Genomic DNA, 19,205 nt, shown 5'->3' with positions numbered 1-19,205 from the left:
TGTAATTGAGCAGTAACTTGCAGAAGCCTGAGAAGTACAGAGGCTACAAAGCAACCAAAAACAAAACAAAAAGATAATCTGAAAAATGCTACATTTATTTTCTTTTCAATTAAAAAAAAAAATCTATTACAGAACTATTTCATTATTATTTTTTTTAAATTTAATTGACAGCAGGTTAATATAAAGGAGAAAACAGGTCTCATTAATTACTTGGACAGACACATCAGTGTTTCCACCAGGGAATATCCACCATCAAGCAGTAAATCAAACAGCAGCGGAAGAGTCTAGCTGAATCATATTTGAAGTCACAGAAGTATCAAGTTTCTTTTTCTCCCCACGAAAGAAACAGGATACCAGGCCCAACTGCACGGCAACCTCAGCACAGGATACCTGTCCAAGTTCACAGGACTCAGCTCATATTGCATTTTATTTATGGTTTGGGTTTTGTTTTAGTTTTTTTTTTTTAGTAAGGGAAAAGCCATTTCTAGTAGCTACTACATAACATCTAACAGATGTTATAGTAAAAAGCCATCTTGTATGTGTCCTGTATACACTAGATTAACACATTATGACAAGCAATTTTTAAGTAATTAAGGTTAACTGTAATCTTACACAAGTTAGCATATTTACATCTATAACATCTGTCATGCAAGCTAGATAAAAAGTTATACAAATAAAACATTAGCAATTCTAAGTACAGTAAAGTCCAATGGACAAGAGCAGCTGCATCAGAGATTCTCTAATGCCAAGATTTTTAATTTTTCTTCTCTAATTAAAGACTAAATCCATTGGCTTTTCATTGCCACGGGTACGGAAGATGCTTGCCTGGTGTGCTGCTGTATCTTTCAAGTGACTTGTTTAACCATTTGGGTTTTTCATTGTGTACACAGAACTCTACTGACACTAGTTTGGAAATGACTGATGTGTGGTCTGTGCCTTGTGCCATTGTGATACTAGAATTGTCTTTGTTGTTGAAAAGAGGTATTTGAATTCCATTACCAAATAAGTAGGGTTACTGACTGGCCCAAGTAATCTTTCATATTCAAATGTTATTTGTACCAATATTAAAAAGAAAGCATTAGAAAGCAGAGTTCAAAAATAAATAGCACCCGAACAAAGCGACAAACATTCCTTTCAATGCCCATACAGTGAAGATCTCATGCTTGTCCATCAAGTGAAACTGAAGATGAAATTAGACAGAGTACTGTTTTGAATGCTAAGAGCTGCTACGGACAAGTTGTCAGCACCAAAAAGGTGACAGACAAAAATGTCCAGATGGAACACAGACAAGAGCACTTAGATATTTCCAAAAGCCTCATGAGAGATCTCTAGGAATCTGGTCTAGAGCAACCCAGGGAGGTAAGAACAACTGGTTGTTAGAATCGATGCTGCTCTTCAGGAAGCAAACACCAGCCAGAAGTACTGAAGAACAAGCAGCACAAGTCTCCACTGCAAGATCCTGAAAGGAACTGCAGGAGAGGAAACATCTCTAAGACATTATAGATTGCCTACATTTCTCCATAAAACAAGAGGAACTCTTTTCTCAGATGGAGAATGTCAGTAGAACGTCAAAAGTCTTTTCTCAACTATTTCCATTAAGCAGCAGCTGTTTTAATATCAGAAAACCTCCAATTTGATCGTCATGGCTTTTCTTACAGGATAATGCATTAAAATGTCACAAAACCATCAACTTTCGTACAAATCCTAATTGTTTTGTAGAAAATGTAAACCACTCCCAAAACTACAGGTCCCAGCTTTTAATGATGGCAGCAAATTGGCACCCATGACAGTTCTGTATTTCCCTCTCTATCTCTGCCCACCCCTCACACTAAATATGTAGTTTTAACTGAAACTCAGCAGTAAGTAGCAGGGGCTTGTAAAGCGCTGATCTTGGGCAGAGTTTCTAGAGTTTTCTAGGATTACAAAAGTCAACAGAGGAACAAGATGCACAGTGCACACTGGTATCCCTGGAATGTTTAAGAATCTTCGAATCTTGTCTGCAAGTTAAATCCAAAATGACTGGGTAGAACAACTTTCACATGAAATGAAATTTTACTCAATGCCTGTTGATTTAATAATGACAAAGAGCAAGACATGCAGCTTGCGGCAAGATCACTAGCGCACTGGCATTCTGTCTTCTCTTGCTTAACCAGAGTACCTTTGTTAACTACTGGGAATAAAAGCAGCGCATCAAAGCTTATCACATTTACTAAATTAAAAAAAAAAAGCCAAACCAAACCCAAACACACACAAAAAACATACCCACCATCAATGCAAACAGTGTTTTTACTAATTGAGTATCTTTGACCCAAGAGAAATAATATTGAAAAAGATCAGAGGCAACGACAGTAAATGGATTATGTATTACAAAGAAAAAGCACTTGTGTTTTTAGACTGCATAAGCAGAAGAATCACACAAGAGACCAGAAAGGCAAGCTTTTGATCTGATAAAAGCTGTTTCCAGATTAACACATCCAGTTTTGTGCAGTATCAATAATATGGAAGCAGTTCAAAGACCACTAATGAAATTATAAATTAGAGGGACTGACTCTATGGGTAAAACAACAGGAGAGAGTAACAAAATGAAGAGAGTAACACGGGACAGAAGGAAAATGAGCATAAAGGACTAAAAAGACAGTACAAGACATATTTTAGATTGTTAAACATGACACGAAAGTAGACAAGAGTTTGCCGAGATATGAACCTGTCCATGCCACTTGGAGATTCCTATGAACATTCAGAAAAATGGAACAAGAAAATTGGTGTGGAGCTGCTTCAGGTATTAGAGAACCTGTAGAGAGGGAATGAATTCCCATATGAAAGAATGGCACTCTGCTTCAACACAAGATGACACGCAAAAAAACTACTGTTCTAGTGATTTCATCTGGATTATGCTGATACTAGTATTATTTTGATGATGATTCTAGTACTATTGTGATGACCACTTGAAGTTTGATTGCACGTGTAAGCACCTGAATATCAACAACATTTTCTCCACTGTAAGAAAGGATGGATAGATTATGTTCATGGACAGAATATATTTTCACTTCTGAGAATTCTGTAGGGACATACTTCCCCACAAAGATCCAAAGGGAAATTAATTTATACCTAATGATATACAATACAGCTTCATACTAAACTTGCACCTCACATACCCTACAAGGAAATTTTAGATTATCAAGCCTTGTTACAGCTTCTCCACAAAATTTCGCTTTCAGAGAGAAATTCAAAACTGGTATGAGCTAACCATCATTTAACAGGCAAGCACTTCATCTTGTTCCCAGGGATAGATATGAGCAAAACTGGCACTTTACATGCCAACTTTTCTCTTAATCAGACAGTAGGTTCATAATAATTGTCTAAAGTTAACCATTGCTCTTAATACAATCTGGCATTGAGTGCAGTGCCTTTATCCAAAAACCCCAAGATTCTTAAAGTACTGTTCATGTAGAAGTCACCGTTAAAACACAGTGCGACCTCTGGGGCAGAACTGAGAGGCTCTTCCTGAAGAACAAAGCCACATAATTTCCATTCTAAAGGGAGAGACAGGAAATGGGCGATTCCCATTGTACTTAAAATTCTTGAAAATTCATGTGATTTTTTTTTTATTTTTTTTTTTAAATCACATTGCAAAATGGTCATTGATAAGAATAACCAACATTTCCTCTCATTCAGCCAAGACTGCAGCAGAAGGTTAGTTGACCAAGTCTATAACACGAATAAAATTACATGATGCACAAGGAACTTCTGTTGCAACATGGCCAGGACTCCTCAGAACATGGACAAAGCAAGTGACAAGGCAAAACGGAGTATTTACTACTGCAGCCATAGGCACGGAACACTCAAAGCATTACATGCATACAGTACACAAACAGGAATTTTTTCATCCAAAATAATGTGCATCAGTATTTGATAGAAATCTCTGTGTTAACTGAAAACATAGCACATTTTAAGCATTGCTGCCATCAGATGGCACTTTTTACTTTAACTGTAATCAAGTGTCAAAGAATTTGTCAGCTGAGAACTTGTAATTATCTGGTACCTAAAAGTCCTTAAGTCCTTGAGGTATAGGTCCCCTTCAAAGTTTTATTCAAAGTTTCATGTGAGGTTTATGTGGGCATCATGAGATTTGCTTGTTGTTCCACAATACATGACTGATTTTGGCATGATCTTCCTAGAAAATTTCTGTTTTGTTGTTGTTGCTTGGTTCATTGGGTATTTTTGTGGTGGTTTTGTGTTTTGTTGGTTTTTTGTTGTTTTTTTTTTTTTGGTGGTGGTGGTTTGTGATTTTTTTACCCCCTAACAGGAAATTATTAAGCATTCAGGTCACAAGCCATATTAAGGTAATAAAAATCATGATATAGGCCACTCCTACTGGCATTAACATTGGGATCTAATTTCACACAGTATTTCAGGAGGAAAGCACTTTCATGACTGCACAAAAAGGAAATACATCATTTGGACATCTAAACTCTAATATTATACTAACCAAAGTGATATAACCAACAGACCTTTTGTTGGCTCCTTGCCATCTACAAAAATCCATGTAAAATATTTGACTACTTTTATAGAAAGATGATGCTCAAGAATAATACTTGAAAGATACCTTGCACATCATCAATGAAAGAAACTGCCTGTGTTGGCAGCAATGGATGACTATCCATTGAACACTATTATTAAGCAGAGAATAAAAGGCAAGCACTATTTGGACGAATTTGGCTTTGTTCTATTTTTCATCTTAATTCTGGAAATAGGATTTTATTATTTTTCCTTTCAGAATATGGATAAAACAAACTGTAATCTGAAAAAATCATCAAATTCTCAGTATGATACAACTATCTGTAATCTAAACTGGCTCATTACACTACAAAGTGTTGTAAAGTCATGAAATTGGCAACTATGATGTAATTCAAAGTATTCTGGTTTTTGATGGGAAAGCTATTCTGATAATATGTTAGGCACAACCTAACTCAAGATTTAAGAATCTTTAAGATAAAATACTGGAGCAGAAGAGACACCGATGCTCATTTACACATTGCGCTTCCCTGTTAGCTCACCTCTAAGAAACTCCAAAACCTGGGAGAGAAATACAGCTAAGGAGAGATTGTTTCCAATGTGCAAACTGTTCCTGTTTACTCGGCCTCAGAGGACTGCCCACCCCAACTCTACACACATCCCTTTAATTTATTCTGTATTTTACATACATAAGCACAAGCATGATTATATGTTTGAAAGCCAATTGATTTTGGAAGTGTGGGGGGGCATTACTCAGCAACTCCTGTAGATAACCACAGGAAGTTTTAAGGAAACAAGACGTCTAGGATCAAAAGTCAACTGTTGTCAGCATGGCACACTCTGAGCATGTGGATATCTTCGGAATTACACTGATGTACTCAGGCTGAGTTTAAGCTAACTCAAAATGGATCTCAAATTAGAGTAATTCAACACTAATAGCATGCGCAAAGAAACCCACTATATGCAGAACCTAATCAGCACCTTAACACCAAAAGTGTTTCCTCACCAGCTTCTACAGACAAAGAAAAAGATCAAAATCCTTCAAAGATACTTTAGCAGGGTAAAGTAACTGCTTGTATAGTTACGTATACATAATTTGGAGATCCATCTATTTTTCTTTTCTAGCCAAATCATTAACTAACAGAGGGAAAGGGCAGGGTAAGGAAGAGGTAAAATGAAGGGTGAACAACAGTATTTAGAGCAGTATGACAGGGCAGTACCTTTCTAACAGACAGAGATTTAGCGGGACTAAAGGCCTGCTCTGTGAGATCGAGCCCTTCAATAGATTCCGTACAGTCTGAGAGGGGAGCATCCTGCAACAGTAAATTCAGTAAACAGAGCAAACCGAGCCCAGGCTTTAAAACATCAACCAAAAGCATTATGATGCTTGCTAAAAACATGCAAAGAAACAGTAACTGGTAGATAAAATTGCAAATGACAATGAATTGACATGCAACACATTATGACACCGAACATGAATAATGCTATGGTCATGATAAGACTTGCCAAACTTTTAAAAGTATATCAGAAAATACTTATCTGTGGCAGTTAAAGCACTCAGATATATAGAGCTTTAAAGCCATTCGACTATACAGTATACCGTATAGCTCTAATTCTTACTTTACTTTGAGCTATGATTCATAGATTCAAAGTCATTTGTATATCCAGATATATTGCTTTTAAGTTTTATTGATGTAAAATAGCTTTTTATTTCCAAAGTGCTCTTTAAATAAAATACTATGAAGCATGATAAAACATATTTTAACACACAACACTACTGCCCCACAGTGAGCCTGCTGTGCCCAGTATTAATACTTCAAGGTACATAAACTTGGAAAACAAACAAACAAAAAGTTGTCACAAAGCCCAACTAGTTTTGAACAAGAATCTAACCCATATAAATAAGCCTTCTGAATTTCATGCATTACATTCAGAAAAAAAAAAAAAAAAAAAAACACACAACCACGAAGCATCCTCCACAGACATGCTTGGGCTACATGGCTGAAGCCTCTTAAATTTCTGATCCTGAGCACTCTCGCAAAGACAATGGTGTTACCTCTAAGACTTACCTTATAAACAGTTACTCTCTGCCAATTAAAGAATAATTTTATAGTGATATATTAGGTGAAAGCAGAGGATATTGTAGATTAACTTTAAGCTATAGTTTGAGGCATTTTATACTCTCACCTGTACAAGACTCCTGTCCACAACTACCCCTGAAAGAACCTGTGATTGAGGGCCTGCGGTTTTAATATCTTGTAGATTTTGCTCTCGGATCTGTAAAGGAAGCAGTAGAATACAGTCACATGAACAAGAGAAAAGTTAACCACATTTTCATATTTGAAAAAGGGGTGGGTGAACCTGCCAAAAGGCTGCAACTAGTGTCGACTGCTATGGCCCTACCCATCAAATAAAGCCGTGCCTATAAACTCCACTTGAATATATGTGCTCAGGTTCCTAGCTGTTTCCTCACATTTCTCAGAATTTAGTCTCTAAGTACCACAGCAGGTACGGTCCTCTGCTTTTTAGTACTGGCTCATGGTAAAACGCTACAGATCAGGCAACAGACAACAAGAAAAGTGAGAAGCACAGAAGTCATATTTACGTAAGTCTGTTGTACTTGACCAATCATTTACAGGTTTCTGACACTAGCCTACTGCACCACAGTACCATCTTCCAACAGAACTTACTGTAAAATACTGCACAACATTCAATTTTTGCATGTACTCGGGACCATATTCTCAAAAGGACATATAAATATTTTTCTATGCTGACACTGGAGTACTCAAACACATCCCTTCTGTTGCATCCTAAATACCTCCCAGTTCTTTCCATCCGCAAGATGGAAACAAAAAGTGCATATTTAAATCTAGGTATTATTGATTTAAATTAGATATCCTACAGTGGTAAAGAATTCATAACAACCGACTCAAAATTTATTTCTAAAATATTCTGGTTCTTGTTCTAAGATAAATGAAGAAAAAAAGCATACATCCAGAAAGACCTCCACTTTACACTTAAAAAGAACATTCAACTTATATAAATACACATGCATACAAATATAGAAACTCAAGGAATTATTAATACTTCGTATTTCAGAAAGTATGAAGACTGTGCATCATCTGTACTTGTTTCTAGTTTACTACCCTTCTTGTCATAAGGAAAGTATAAAGTTTGAAGTTTTACTTCTTTCCTCTTAGTCGCTTCATTCAAGCTTTTGCTACAGCGGTATTTGTGTTTCAAACACCAAGAAACTGCTTGGCAATTTCACCAGATTTCTCATTTCAAGAGATTATTTATTTTACAGTGCCGAGTCAGGAAAAGCAAAAGCTCTGTCAACCTTATATGAATTATTTTAGCAAAAACCAGTATTCCTGCTTTCCTGTGACATAATGCTAACTCCCATATTCCATATGGCCACCGGTCAGAAGTAGCAAAACAATCCAGAACAAGTTAAGTATTAACAAGACACCAGTGCATGTTTTATACTTTAAAAGAAATAAAGTGAAAAAACCCCAATGCATTCAATGCTTTCCTGTTGGCAGATTGTTGACAAGAAGATCTGAAATTCTGGAAAATTAACTGCTTGGTCATCTCAAAAAGATTAACACGCAGTTTCAAAAGCCAAAAAAAAAATCTGCATCAGTCACAGGATATTATAATATAATAAATTATAATATGGAGAGAGATCCGTAGACTTCTTTGTCTAGGCTACAATTTCAACTGGTGAAACTAAAACAGGAAAACAGGTCACTAATGTAAAACTATGAACTCAGGGAACAGAATTACTACCATAAACTCAGTGGTGGCTGTTTCAGAAGTATCCAGCAACTGGTCTGACAGTAACAAAATAAAAGACAATGGAAGTCTTCATACAGTGGAAAGTAATACCATCTCTTTCCTAGATGAGTTTAGAATTGTTTCAGTACCTAGTTATAAAGGGGCAGGGCAATACCAGAGCTGTGTTAACTGAACTCCCAAAATTTCACTATAGCAAAGTAAGTTTGTTCATTACAAGTACACAACTTAATTGTAGTGATGACCAAAAAAAAAAAAAAAAAAGTTATTTTACTGCTATTACAAACCTTGTTCCTCATTTCTTGGACCTCCTTTGGATTGGTGTTCAATGGAACAAACAGGTTAGGGACGGCAGAGGTGGCAGTTCTATGTCCATCCTCTTTAGTCCACTGTAATACCAAGAACAGTTGAACAGTCAGAATTGCTGTAATGGCTATGGACACTCAGAGCAGCAAATTTACAGAACAGTTGATCATGCATTATACATAGCAGAGAACTGAACCAATGATTGTATTCTTCTATTCATTCCTAAGAGTATTTAAGTTGCTTTCTCCAGTAATATAAACTGTACCTTCAGATACATTTATAAGTATCAGAACCATTCCATTAAGTCAAGCTAGTAACAACAACAAAAACTAGAAAGCCAGTTAACTTGCAAATAACTTCCACCCTAAATGATGCAATTACTACAGCTATGTGCAATTCGGAGATTATGGAGACTGAAAGGTTTTTTTAAGCTGTTTTTCTGGGCACTTGACCACACTGACAACTGCAGTGTTGCTTGTTTCTATAAACTCTCTACTTCTCACTTTATGAAGAGACATATTAATACATGAGTAGAAAAACTCCAATATAATTACTTATTTTTAAGGACATTTGTATCAGAAATTTCACAGTGGGTTCATATTTGTTTAAAAAGGACACTATTCCTTACCCAAACAGAAGTACAGCAAGATCTAAGACACGAGCTGTAAAACCCTGTTCCTGCCATTTTCATTTTCTGCACTGGATGTTTTTACAAAATAGCACGAGAGAGACAGAGAGATCATTGATTCAATCCTCCGATACCCAACAAACATCAAAGCAAACTTAAAGCATAAGATGACAGAAGTATGAAAAGCAATGTGATGTCACTAACCAGGTTTAGTGAATGATTCTGTACTGTGAAGCAAGAGTGGGCATCACCAAAGTTTTGCATTAAAACAAGCTACTTCAGCAAAATGTTCTGTTTCCAGAATTAGTTTCTGCACAAATAAACAGCTGTATCAGCACAGCAACCTAGAGGAACAGTTTGGTGATGTCGAATATTTTATAACTCATAGCTTAAAAGGTTACAAAAATATCCCAAACACAAACTTTAAGCGCTTCATGGGTTCTTCATAGAAGGTTGCTTTATTTGATCAGTGCATTTAGTATGGAGCTCTGTTTAATTTAATGCACAACTAACTCTTTATCTTGATATGTTTATTATATGCGGTGTCCTAATTTCCAATTGCTATTGCATAGAAAATGCACCGAACAGTAAAGCAAACCTGTTTATAGAGCAAATGCTATGCGTTTTTTCCTGAGTAACTTCAAGAAACAATAAGATAGCCAGAAATTGTCAAACTTCAAAAAGCAACAAAATTTTAAAATGTTTTGCAACTGTAAAGTAAAAAATGGAATGAACATGGAGCTGTGAAATACTCACTGATGATTATCTTCTCAGATAAAAACTACTCCAGCTTTTTATTAAAGATAGTTTTTAGTCAAAACATATATAAAAACAACCTCATCATAACAAGCTACTTATTCTTTAGGTTAATAACAAGCATTAAAAAAGATTTAATTACACAAACCTGTTATACTGTATGAGATTTTCTATTCCTCCAGTATATCATTAAACAAGACTAGTTTCTGAGCAGGAATTTTGCTTCCATCTTTCACTGATAATTTCAAATATAAAATACTACCCACTTTGAGAGCTAACGTTGAAAAGCACAAACTGCTCCAAACATATGAATAGCTTTAAGCTTTCTTCCAATCAAGGCAAAACTATACTTGAGTTTAGTAAAATCTTGATAGTACAAACAATATACATATATATTAATTTCTTAAACAAAAAAGACCACCACAAAAATACCAGAGATGGAGATCCTGTTTTTTCAGGGCTTTCTACACATTAACACTATATATTTTAGTATGCACATTGCCTGAGTAATCATTCCATAAAAGCATTCAAACTATAGAGAACTCTGAATGCGTTCAGAGGTGAAGCATAGTTTTGTAGGGGTAAATAAGAATGAAGAAGTGTTCTGGAAAAAAATAATGTGTATTTTTTTCCTTTTCAAGAGCACTAGTTTTATTTTTTTTTAAGACTCACCTGTAACCATACCACTACTATACGTGGTACCTCTACTGAAGTACTAGTGAACTACTATAGTTGAGCTTGAAGTCAATCGTTACAAAAGCTTGTATGCGTGCAAATCCCTATCTACATTTTAGGTGCTCTGAATATACCCAAGAAAATATCAAAACCACATTATACACCAGCATCTACTGATCTCCATTTGAAAGCATTTGATACCTTTGCCTTTCAATTAACATATCTTTCAGTGCAAAATTTAACTGTAAGCAGCATTGATAAACAAAAAAAAAAGCACCGGTTGCAGAATCTATCGATTAGTGCCTGCTGATGGCCTGAGCTGCACTTTAGTCATGCCGCACCCAGCTGATATTTTAGGAAAGACTTTCCATTTATGGCCATCTACTTACATGCAACACTACATGCAGAAGGCAGCTGGTTCTGAACACTCAGAGGCTTTGGGGTAGACAAAGGTATAGTAAACAGGACAGGAAAAGGAGCTGAGAAACTAGATAAGAAAAACTGCTTAAGGAAAAAAAATCCAAGACTTAAATACTTTGAAATCAATTCTATCCTCTTGTACATAGCGAGGGTTGCAAAGGGCTTGCAAATTAAGTTGGTATATGTAACAGAGGGTAGAAAAATTTGATTATTTTTATATATACTCATACAAAATTACATTGAATAGTTAGTTTCATTTTTGTTTTAACTGAAAAGCTTTCATGCAGACAGAATTAGTAGTTCCCTAACACAGTTGTCCTTAATTAAACCATTTAAATGCAGAGCCTATTCAGCCAAAACTATGATTCAATCTGTTTGGTCATTAGCTTGAAAAGACAAAAGGAAACCAGAGGCTCCAAAGTCTTAAGCAGTTTTAAGCATTAAGAAGCGAGATGATTTTTACAGCTCACATCTAATCAAAGCCAAATTAAGTGGTTAGTAAAACACATTTAGTTTTTTTATATAAGAAAGAAGAAGAGAATTAGGAGAGTAATCTTTTTCTTCCCAAAGCCTCTAAGTGCCAGCCACCCCAAGTTGCTCTACATCATCTAACTATGAACAGTAAGGTAGGCACAGACCAAGCAGTTGGTAATACAGCTTGGCACGCAGACACCGGACGAGAGAGACTGCAGCAAGGGTTTCACGTGATCGTGTGTAATGTTCGTCCACACCTTAGTCTTCGACTTGGGACTGCTGCCATTCTGCCCTTCTTCAGAAGCATCATCCCCTCGGCCAGAGTTCAGCCACCTTGTCTTCTCTCGCTGCTGTTTCTGAAAACTGTGTCTGAGGGGGGAGCAAGTGCCTGATTCGCCATCACTAGTAAAGGAGTAACCTGTGACACTAGCTGGAATCTCAACATCGCTGTACTTTTTAGATTTCTCTCTCAGAGCAGGGCATCGATACGGATAGCCGGTTCTGTAGCCCTGAAGAAGCAAAGCAGCAAAATTAGTCTCCTACGTCTCCAGGTTTTGATACAAAACATAGGGCAGAGAAAAATATCTCTTCTGCATTCTAAAATCTAGAATTCAACATATTGTATACAAGGGAAAGCTTCAAGAATGCTACTTTTATGTCCATATTCTCTCCTCTCCCTGATCTTCTCTACCTAGGTTGTTTTTCTCTCCTAACTTCCTCTGAATTATAGTTTCCCTTTTTACCTCCTGTAATACGCTAGTCATGTTTTCCCCTGCTTTCTTCCATATTTTCCTCAGAATTTAACATACAAAAAAGGACATTTAACAGTTTTCTCTAAGAAATTTCCACTAGCAAACTATTTTCAATGTGGCTTAAAGAGAAACTGTGAATAGCTAACCTCCCAAAGCACTCAAATTCTTTATAGATAAAGCTAGATGTAAAGAAACTTCAGTCCTGAGTATGCGGACTTAGCTTTCTTTGCAGAGTTCTCCATGCATTAAGCACTACTGAGGCATTATCTTGTCTGCTCCTCCATCTTTTAATGATCAAAGCGCATCTTGAGTAATTATCCACTGCCTAATGTAGTTACCTATATAATATGTAGCTATGTGTAATAGTAAGGGCCTGTATTGGATGATGGAAGCTCCTTTCTATTCCTATGTTCCTAGCGTGTACAATGCTATTTCCTTTGTGATCCTGCTTCCTGTTTGCAGTAAGAAACATAAAACTGATATTCCCTAGAGAAACTGAAATCCAACTGAATCTGCCAAAGGTACCAGTCAGTGATACAGGGATTCCGCTACCCAAAGTTTCATTATTGCTCACTAAAATCTATGAGAATTTTTCTATAGACTTAAGGTTATAGCTGATCACTTTGTCTGATATGAAAACATTAGATACTCAAATTACTAATGAAGTAGCCTGAATTTTTTTCATTACTACAGATAGGACACTGATCTAAGGGGAAAAAAGCCTTAGTTATTTACTACATAGCATACGTGATGGATAGTGTTTTAAGATATTATCATCAGTGTGGATCCTGTCAGGGGCACATGCATCACATGACCATGAAGACCACAGATAGGTCTACAAGCAAAAAGATTAATTAAATCAAAAATCAGAAGACTATGTCTGATTATTACAGTGACCGTATTTTTGGATAAGTTCATTACCACTGTCTATAGTCACCACTTAAAGCCTTGTGACAGGAAAGGTATCATCTTTCCCACTAAAGCTGGACAGCAAACGTTCATAGCTGGTCTTTCATTACAGATAGGATTTTACTGAAACCATCTTATCTGAGGACTTTTATTTATTTATTTGAAGTCTGTCTTTTGAATTCTTCTAGGTTCTAGTCAAGTCATAAAGTCAAATCACGCTGGACCCTGCACCTGACAAAACATTAACACTGTTTTACGCATTTTGGGAGGGGAGGGGATTGGAACAGCGGGGAAGACACAGACTAAGCAGTAGCAAGCACCACAGTACTCTCATTTGGAAGTGCCAAATCACAGAAGGATCCCCCCTCATCTTACCAATAACTACCAGATTACGAGTACAGAATTAAATCTGCCACCTGCACAAAGCATTTTGTGTACCTGCTACCTTAAGCATTTTGTGACATTTTTCATGTTGTCTCCTCCTCTGAGGGTCCTTAATCTTTGGGAAAGAACACCCTGCAGGCTGTATAAACTATCCCAACTACATGCAGCCCATTCTTTACTAACGTCCCTTATTGCAGCTGCTGAATTATTTTATACATTATCATATCATATGAAACAAAAACACCTGTCTTACCAGATTATCAAGCATTCGCATAAGAGCTTCAAATTCCTGTTCGCCAATCTGCCATTTTGGATGGGATACAGTACCCTCACCTGCTGGAGACTCAGGGGAACGAGACTTGGCTTTATACTTTCCAGGATCTAAAAGCACTAAATTGTCAGGTCCGCCTGCACTGGCCAGGGTACGTACCTTAAAAATAAAAAAGTCATCTTTTAGTTTCTTGAGGGGAGGGAAAAAAAACCAAACCCAAAAATAAAAAAAAAATCAGCAAACCAGAAGAAATCTATTTCATTTTAAAGCTAAATAAATTAACATACTTATATAAAGCTTGTCTCAAGGCTTTGAAAATATCTCCATTTTAATAGGCAGTATGTATCAAATCGATCGTTCCAATACAGTATTTGAATATTGCTGGCTAAACTGACGTTTTGGATGCTCTCACATAATATAATGATCTCACAGATCACCATGTCAGTTTAGATCAAAAGTTTAACCAGTATAGTGCGCAACTATTAATCTGTTTGAAGGGTAATATAGCAGACTGTATTATTACATAACATAATAAAATTCTTACTTGAATCTCACAGGCAAGCACTAGATTATGAATATAGTAGAAAGCCTCCTCCACAGTCTCTCCAACGGAGACTAAGCCGTGGTTTCTGAGAATAAGGACCTGGAGAGACATTGCAAAGAAAGTTAACAGTGGTAAACAAAGTATTTTCTTGCTCTTGATTAAAGAGCATACCTCCCCCACCCCCCCACACATATTTTTCTTTAATTCCAAATGTAAATACTGACCTTGCTTTTAGGCCCCAAATTTTTCTGAATAACCACCTTTTCTTCATCATCCACTAAAATACCATGATAGTCATGATAAGCTACTTCCCCAAGAGAAAGTGCTTCAGGTGAAATTGGCAAGAGACCACACTTCATTGCAGAAACCTGAGAAACATTAAAAAAACTAAGTTAGTTTCTTGCAACAGAAAAAAATGGAAAAAAAGAAAATATAATAATAAGAATTATTATAAAAACATATTTTTATATATTATTTGTATGTGTCTGTACAGGCACATACATAGAGTAGTCTTGAATCCCATCCCTAAAGCCTCTATTTCTCACAACTTTTGGATTGGATACAAAAGTCACATTGATCCTGTGTCTGACTCAGTGTGGCTGCTTTTACATGATATCAACACCAAGCTGAAAAGACTCAAGGTTAAAAAAAAAAAAAAAAAAAAATCCAACCCCCAAAATCAAACTGCATCCTTCATTCCTTTCACTCAGTGATTTTTTAGTTTATGTTTTTTATTTTCTCCAAAAAGAAGAAATTTAGTGACAAAGTTTGACACAGGTAATTCCGCGGCACTGTGGGTAAAGTTAAGAAATATTTTTAAAGACCACTCTGTAATTCACAATTTTAGGAATCTGATCACTTATCCTTAAAATGCTTGTATCAGTGCTGTTAATCACTTAAAAAAAATAATTAAAAAGCAAAAAATCAGAATGTGAACTTTGAAATATTGTCACAAGATGACTCTCAGAAAATCCCAAAGAGGTAAAATTGACTTGTAACCAATTTCTCAAATGAGAGGTATTGGAAAAGTTTCAAATATTTAAGAAAGCCTTGATAAATTGTGCTTTACAAAACCAACAAAATATGCTAAACTGTTATGACTCACTGTCAAAAGATATAGTCTTTGTGGTAAAGGACATACTAATATGAAATATGTATTTTCCAATTATAGAGCTCAATTTACTGTCTGACCACTCACATAACAACCAAATAAGGAGGATCTGATTGATTCACACAGGACCGCATATTTGAAGGCAGACTTAAAGGCTCTGTTCCCTTCAAAAAGGAGGCAAATCTATGATTAAGGGGGACCCACCTATTTTCCATCTGGGTGTGGGGGGGGAACAGGACAGTTCTAAAATGTGTGCTTACCGCTGCCCCTGCTGGCGTATGAATATGAACAATGCATTTAACATCAGGTCGAGCTGCATAAATTGCAGAGTGCAAAGTAAAACCAGCTTGGTTTACTCCCAAATTAGTGCTTCCACGATCAACTACATCTCCCTGAATATTGATTTTAACCTGTAAACAAAAAGAATTAGTTTAATAAATAAATCAAAACTGCCAAAAAACTGATTTCATTCAGCATCTACCACTGAAGCTCTAAAACAATATTTTTTTCAGTATTTTAAAAAGTGTCAAAGTGCGCACAATAAGGCTGTAGGTAGGTGACCAGGGCCCCAGCTTGAGATTAAGCTAACTGAAGAGGACATCAGGAGCTACCAGATATGAGACAAGAAATCGCTGCATGTAACAGGTAACGGTGCAAGAAGCTGACAGGAGTTACAGACAGCGCTGTGACAAATGGCTGCATTTCACAGAGTTATGGTGGAATTATACAAGAAACTTGCAAACTTTACAGATACCTGAAGAGGAGTAACTGGGACCTTTTGGGGAGTAGGTTCTTGAAAGGCCAGCACCTGGGTAATCATACCACTGATACCATGTAAGGCTGAGATTGCCCAGGTAATAATATTATAAATACCAAATTTGGATATGGATGTAGAAAAACTGGAATAAAAGGGAAAAAGCAATTATGCATGGGTTGTTTATTTGGGAGAGAACAAGATAAGAGAAAATGGAGTTTCAAAGTGGAAAAGGGAAGAACAAACATAGGAGAAAGGGAGAGAAAGGGGCAATAAAGGGCCAGTCGTGTAAGCAGACTGCTAGTCAGCATGCTCATCTGGCTAAACTATGTGCCTTATCACTGTAGCCTATCTTCTTATTAAATCCTGCTGCTATATTTTTTCTGTGTGAACATACTCTCTACTGTGTGTATGTGTACACTTCCCTACCTTCACGCAACCTTCATTCTCAAGGTATTTACATTCCAGATATAAAGATAAAATCAGGACACCTTAAAAAAAACCCACCAAACCAACAACCCAACACACATGAAATATTCCCACAGTGTGGCCCTTACCCTCTTCTAAAAATCTTGTAGTAACAAGAAAGGAAAAGTGTCAGTTTTCTCCGTTCCTTTTCCTATAATTTTTTCAACTAAAATTTTACAGGTGGTTAAGGTGGAGTTATGTAAGAAAGAGCCAACTTTACAGACAGCTGAGGGACTTTCAGGTGTCAAGAGCGACACAAGTTTGAAGTGTTACTACTCTGCATATACTTACCTCACATGTCTGCTAGACATTACTTACCTTACAGAAGCCAGGTGGGAAGAATAGTGTGAAAGTTTCTATTTTGTTTCAACATAAGAGTCAACCACATAACTCAAGTTGCCTTCAGCAGCAGTGTAGACTAGACTGAAGATAAATGCTAAAAACATGCTTCCCACTCCCATATTAAGGAAGATGTGTCTTTAACTGCAGCCATTAGATCTCAAAAATATAATTTATCTACACCCTCAGCTACTTACATCATTAAACAATGGCAACTAAATCAGGTATCTGACACAAAGTCTCGAAACTGTAATTGGTTTGAATCATTTACATCTGAAACGCATACTGTTGCCCTCGACAAGCCTGATTCAACAGGCAGCAGCTTTCAAGAGCATGATGTGATTAGCTTATCCAAATGACCTGGCTCTTCTTTACAAAATCAACTGGAGGACACCTGGTGGTGAACATGTGCAAAGAAATCTCTCTCAAAGATACCTCAGCTGTAGCAAAACCAACAATGTTCAATAAAACTATTCTAAATATGTAAATTGCTTACCAGACTAGATGCAGTAACTTCACTATAGAGGAGTCCAAATGGTACAATGAGGAAGTGCTCCTGCTCAGAATTTACTCTGGCCTAAGGATAAAACAAGAGTAAAAGTTATTAAGAATATTTTATTAAAGCATACAAGAAGGCCCAAAATCATGAAAGTTACTTTCACTTCCCGAGTATGGAATGGGCAACTATGCCTATAACATATGCAGTATGACTGTCATGCATGCTACCACAGATGATCAACATACAGCACAGTTCATTAACTCATGTTGAACAAAACCAGATTGTAGATACATGCCAGAGTCCTTCAAGATTAGTGGAAAGTAGTAAATCCTTAGATCCTGTGGCAATGACAACTAGACTACTGTGGCTAAAAGTAATCATATTGGGAGAAGGGGGCAGAAAAGTTAACTGGTTTTTTTTATTTGTTTGCTTTTATTTATTTATTTAGAAGAATGAGTTTATACTCCAACTGTACTTCTACCCTTATAAAACAGAAGATATGAAATAGAAGTGCATGAGAAAACACAAGAATTTGGCCCATGGATCTAAAACACCTTGATGCGAGAAGGGCTTCATATCACTGATACAGGTGCCACGCGAGACATCTGTAAGCAATACAGCACACTTGTAGGTTTTGTACCAAGTACCCTGACCCCCACTTATGTTTTCTCTCTTTTGTGGAAATCACACAATCAGGAGTTTATAATGCAAAAATAATTCTGATTTCAAACTACTCATATCTTGGGATGCATCTGCTTGAAGTTTAGGTATCTCCCACTGGAGAATTAAAAGGCTTCAAATGTTTTACTGGACACATGAGACAACTCCCTATTTTGCTATTAGTCTATCCAGATTTTGTGGTTTGGTTTTGTTTTTAAATGTTTTAAAAATTGTATTTATTTATGAGTTTTCCATTTCCCCAAGATGCAGCTACTTTATGCTCCCTCATGTCTTCTACTACTTGCAACACTAAAAATATATATATATATATATACACACACACACACACTTTGATATAGTTCTACTACAGGGGAAAAAAATAATTCTAAAATAAGTAGATGATCAGTCATCCAAAAGCTTCTAGTACAAGTCTAGCTTCCTTTACAACCAGCTGGTAACATGCTATAGCGTAAGAGCCTTAGACTGCACCAGTTAGTTCAAATTAACCTGTAATTTCATGAACCACCAAAATAGATCTCCATTACAGAAGTGTAAATGATCTAGAAATTCTTTTACTTACTTATGCAAGACAATAAGCCGATTATTATTCAAAATGCCCCAAAAGCTAATAAGAAAGCTCAAACATAAGGTAAACAAGCAGCAAGACTCAGAAACCACGTTACTTTAGGATAGATCCAATAAACACTTCATGCCCTCAAAGCAAACCAAGACCTGGTGAACGATGTGTACCTTCTGTAAACCTGTAATCTCAAATTCTGCCTAACCCTGGAGGCACCCAAATTTACTCTACATTAAGGTACTTGACATGAAAGCTCTTGATGCTCTGTTATTCTGCTTCTGCATCAGAACTGCACCAGTCTGAACAACTCCACACACAGCAGGTGTCAGTGATTGACAAGGATCCAAAAAGCAAAGATACTC

At 36.5% G+C, this 19,205-nt stretch overlaps 1 protein-coding gene across 32 annotated transcripts in view; it reads right to left on the bottom strand.

Annotated features, from left to right (window-relative positions):
* ADD1 (adducin 1) overlaps positions 1 to 19,205 on the bottom strand; it is a 63,893-nt gene that overhangs the window by 7,409 nt on the left and 37,279 nt on the right. For 9 of the 32 annotated variants that reach the window (XM_074587445.1, XM_074587427.1, XM_074587444.1 and 6 more), the window contains 8 exons: positions 17,601 to 17,681; positions 15,804 to 15,953; positions 14,657 to 14,800; positions 14,433 to 14,531; positions 13,871 to 14,047; positions 11,830 to 12,081; positions 8,601 to 8,702; positions 6,703 to 6,792 (listed from right to left, as the gene is read on the bottom strand). In XM_074587445.1, the coding sequence (XP_074443546.1) occupies positions 6,703 to 6,792; positions 8,601 to 8,702; positions 11,830 to 12,081; positions 13,871 to 14,047; positions 14,433 to 14,531; positions 14,657 to 14,800; positions 15,804 to 15,953; positions 17,601 to 17,681 (1,095 nt within the window). Of the gene's footprint in view, positions 1 to 5,735; positions 5,829 to 6,584; positions 6,603 to 6,702; positions 6,793 to 8,600; positions 8,703 to 11,736; positions 12,082 to 13,870; positions 14,048 to 14,432; positions 14,532 to 14,656; positions 14,801 to 15,803; positions 15,954 to 17,600; positions 17,682 to 19,205 lie in introns of all 32 variants that reach the window. The other 23 variants (XM_074587434.1, XM_074587419.1, XM_074587440.1 and 20 more) reach the window with 5 other exon arrangements.

The sequence above is a fragment of the Larus michahellis genome, chromosome 5 (assembly GCF_964199755.1).
Source record: "Larus michahellis chromosome 5, bLarMic1.1, whole genome shotgun sequence".
In the NCBI taxonomy this organism is placed as follows: Eukaryota; Metazoa; Chordata; class Aves; order Charadriiformes; family Laridae; genus Larus; species Larus michahellis.
The sequence above is the reverse complement of the archived record's forward strand: the minus strand, read 5'-3'. Positions and strand labels throughout refer to the sequence as shown.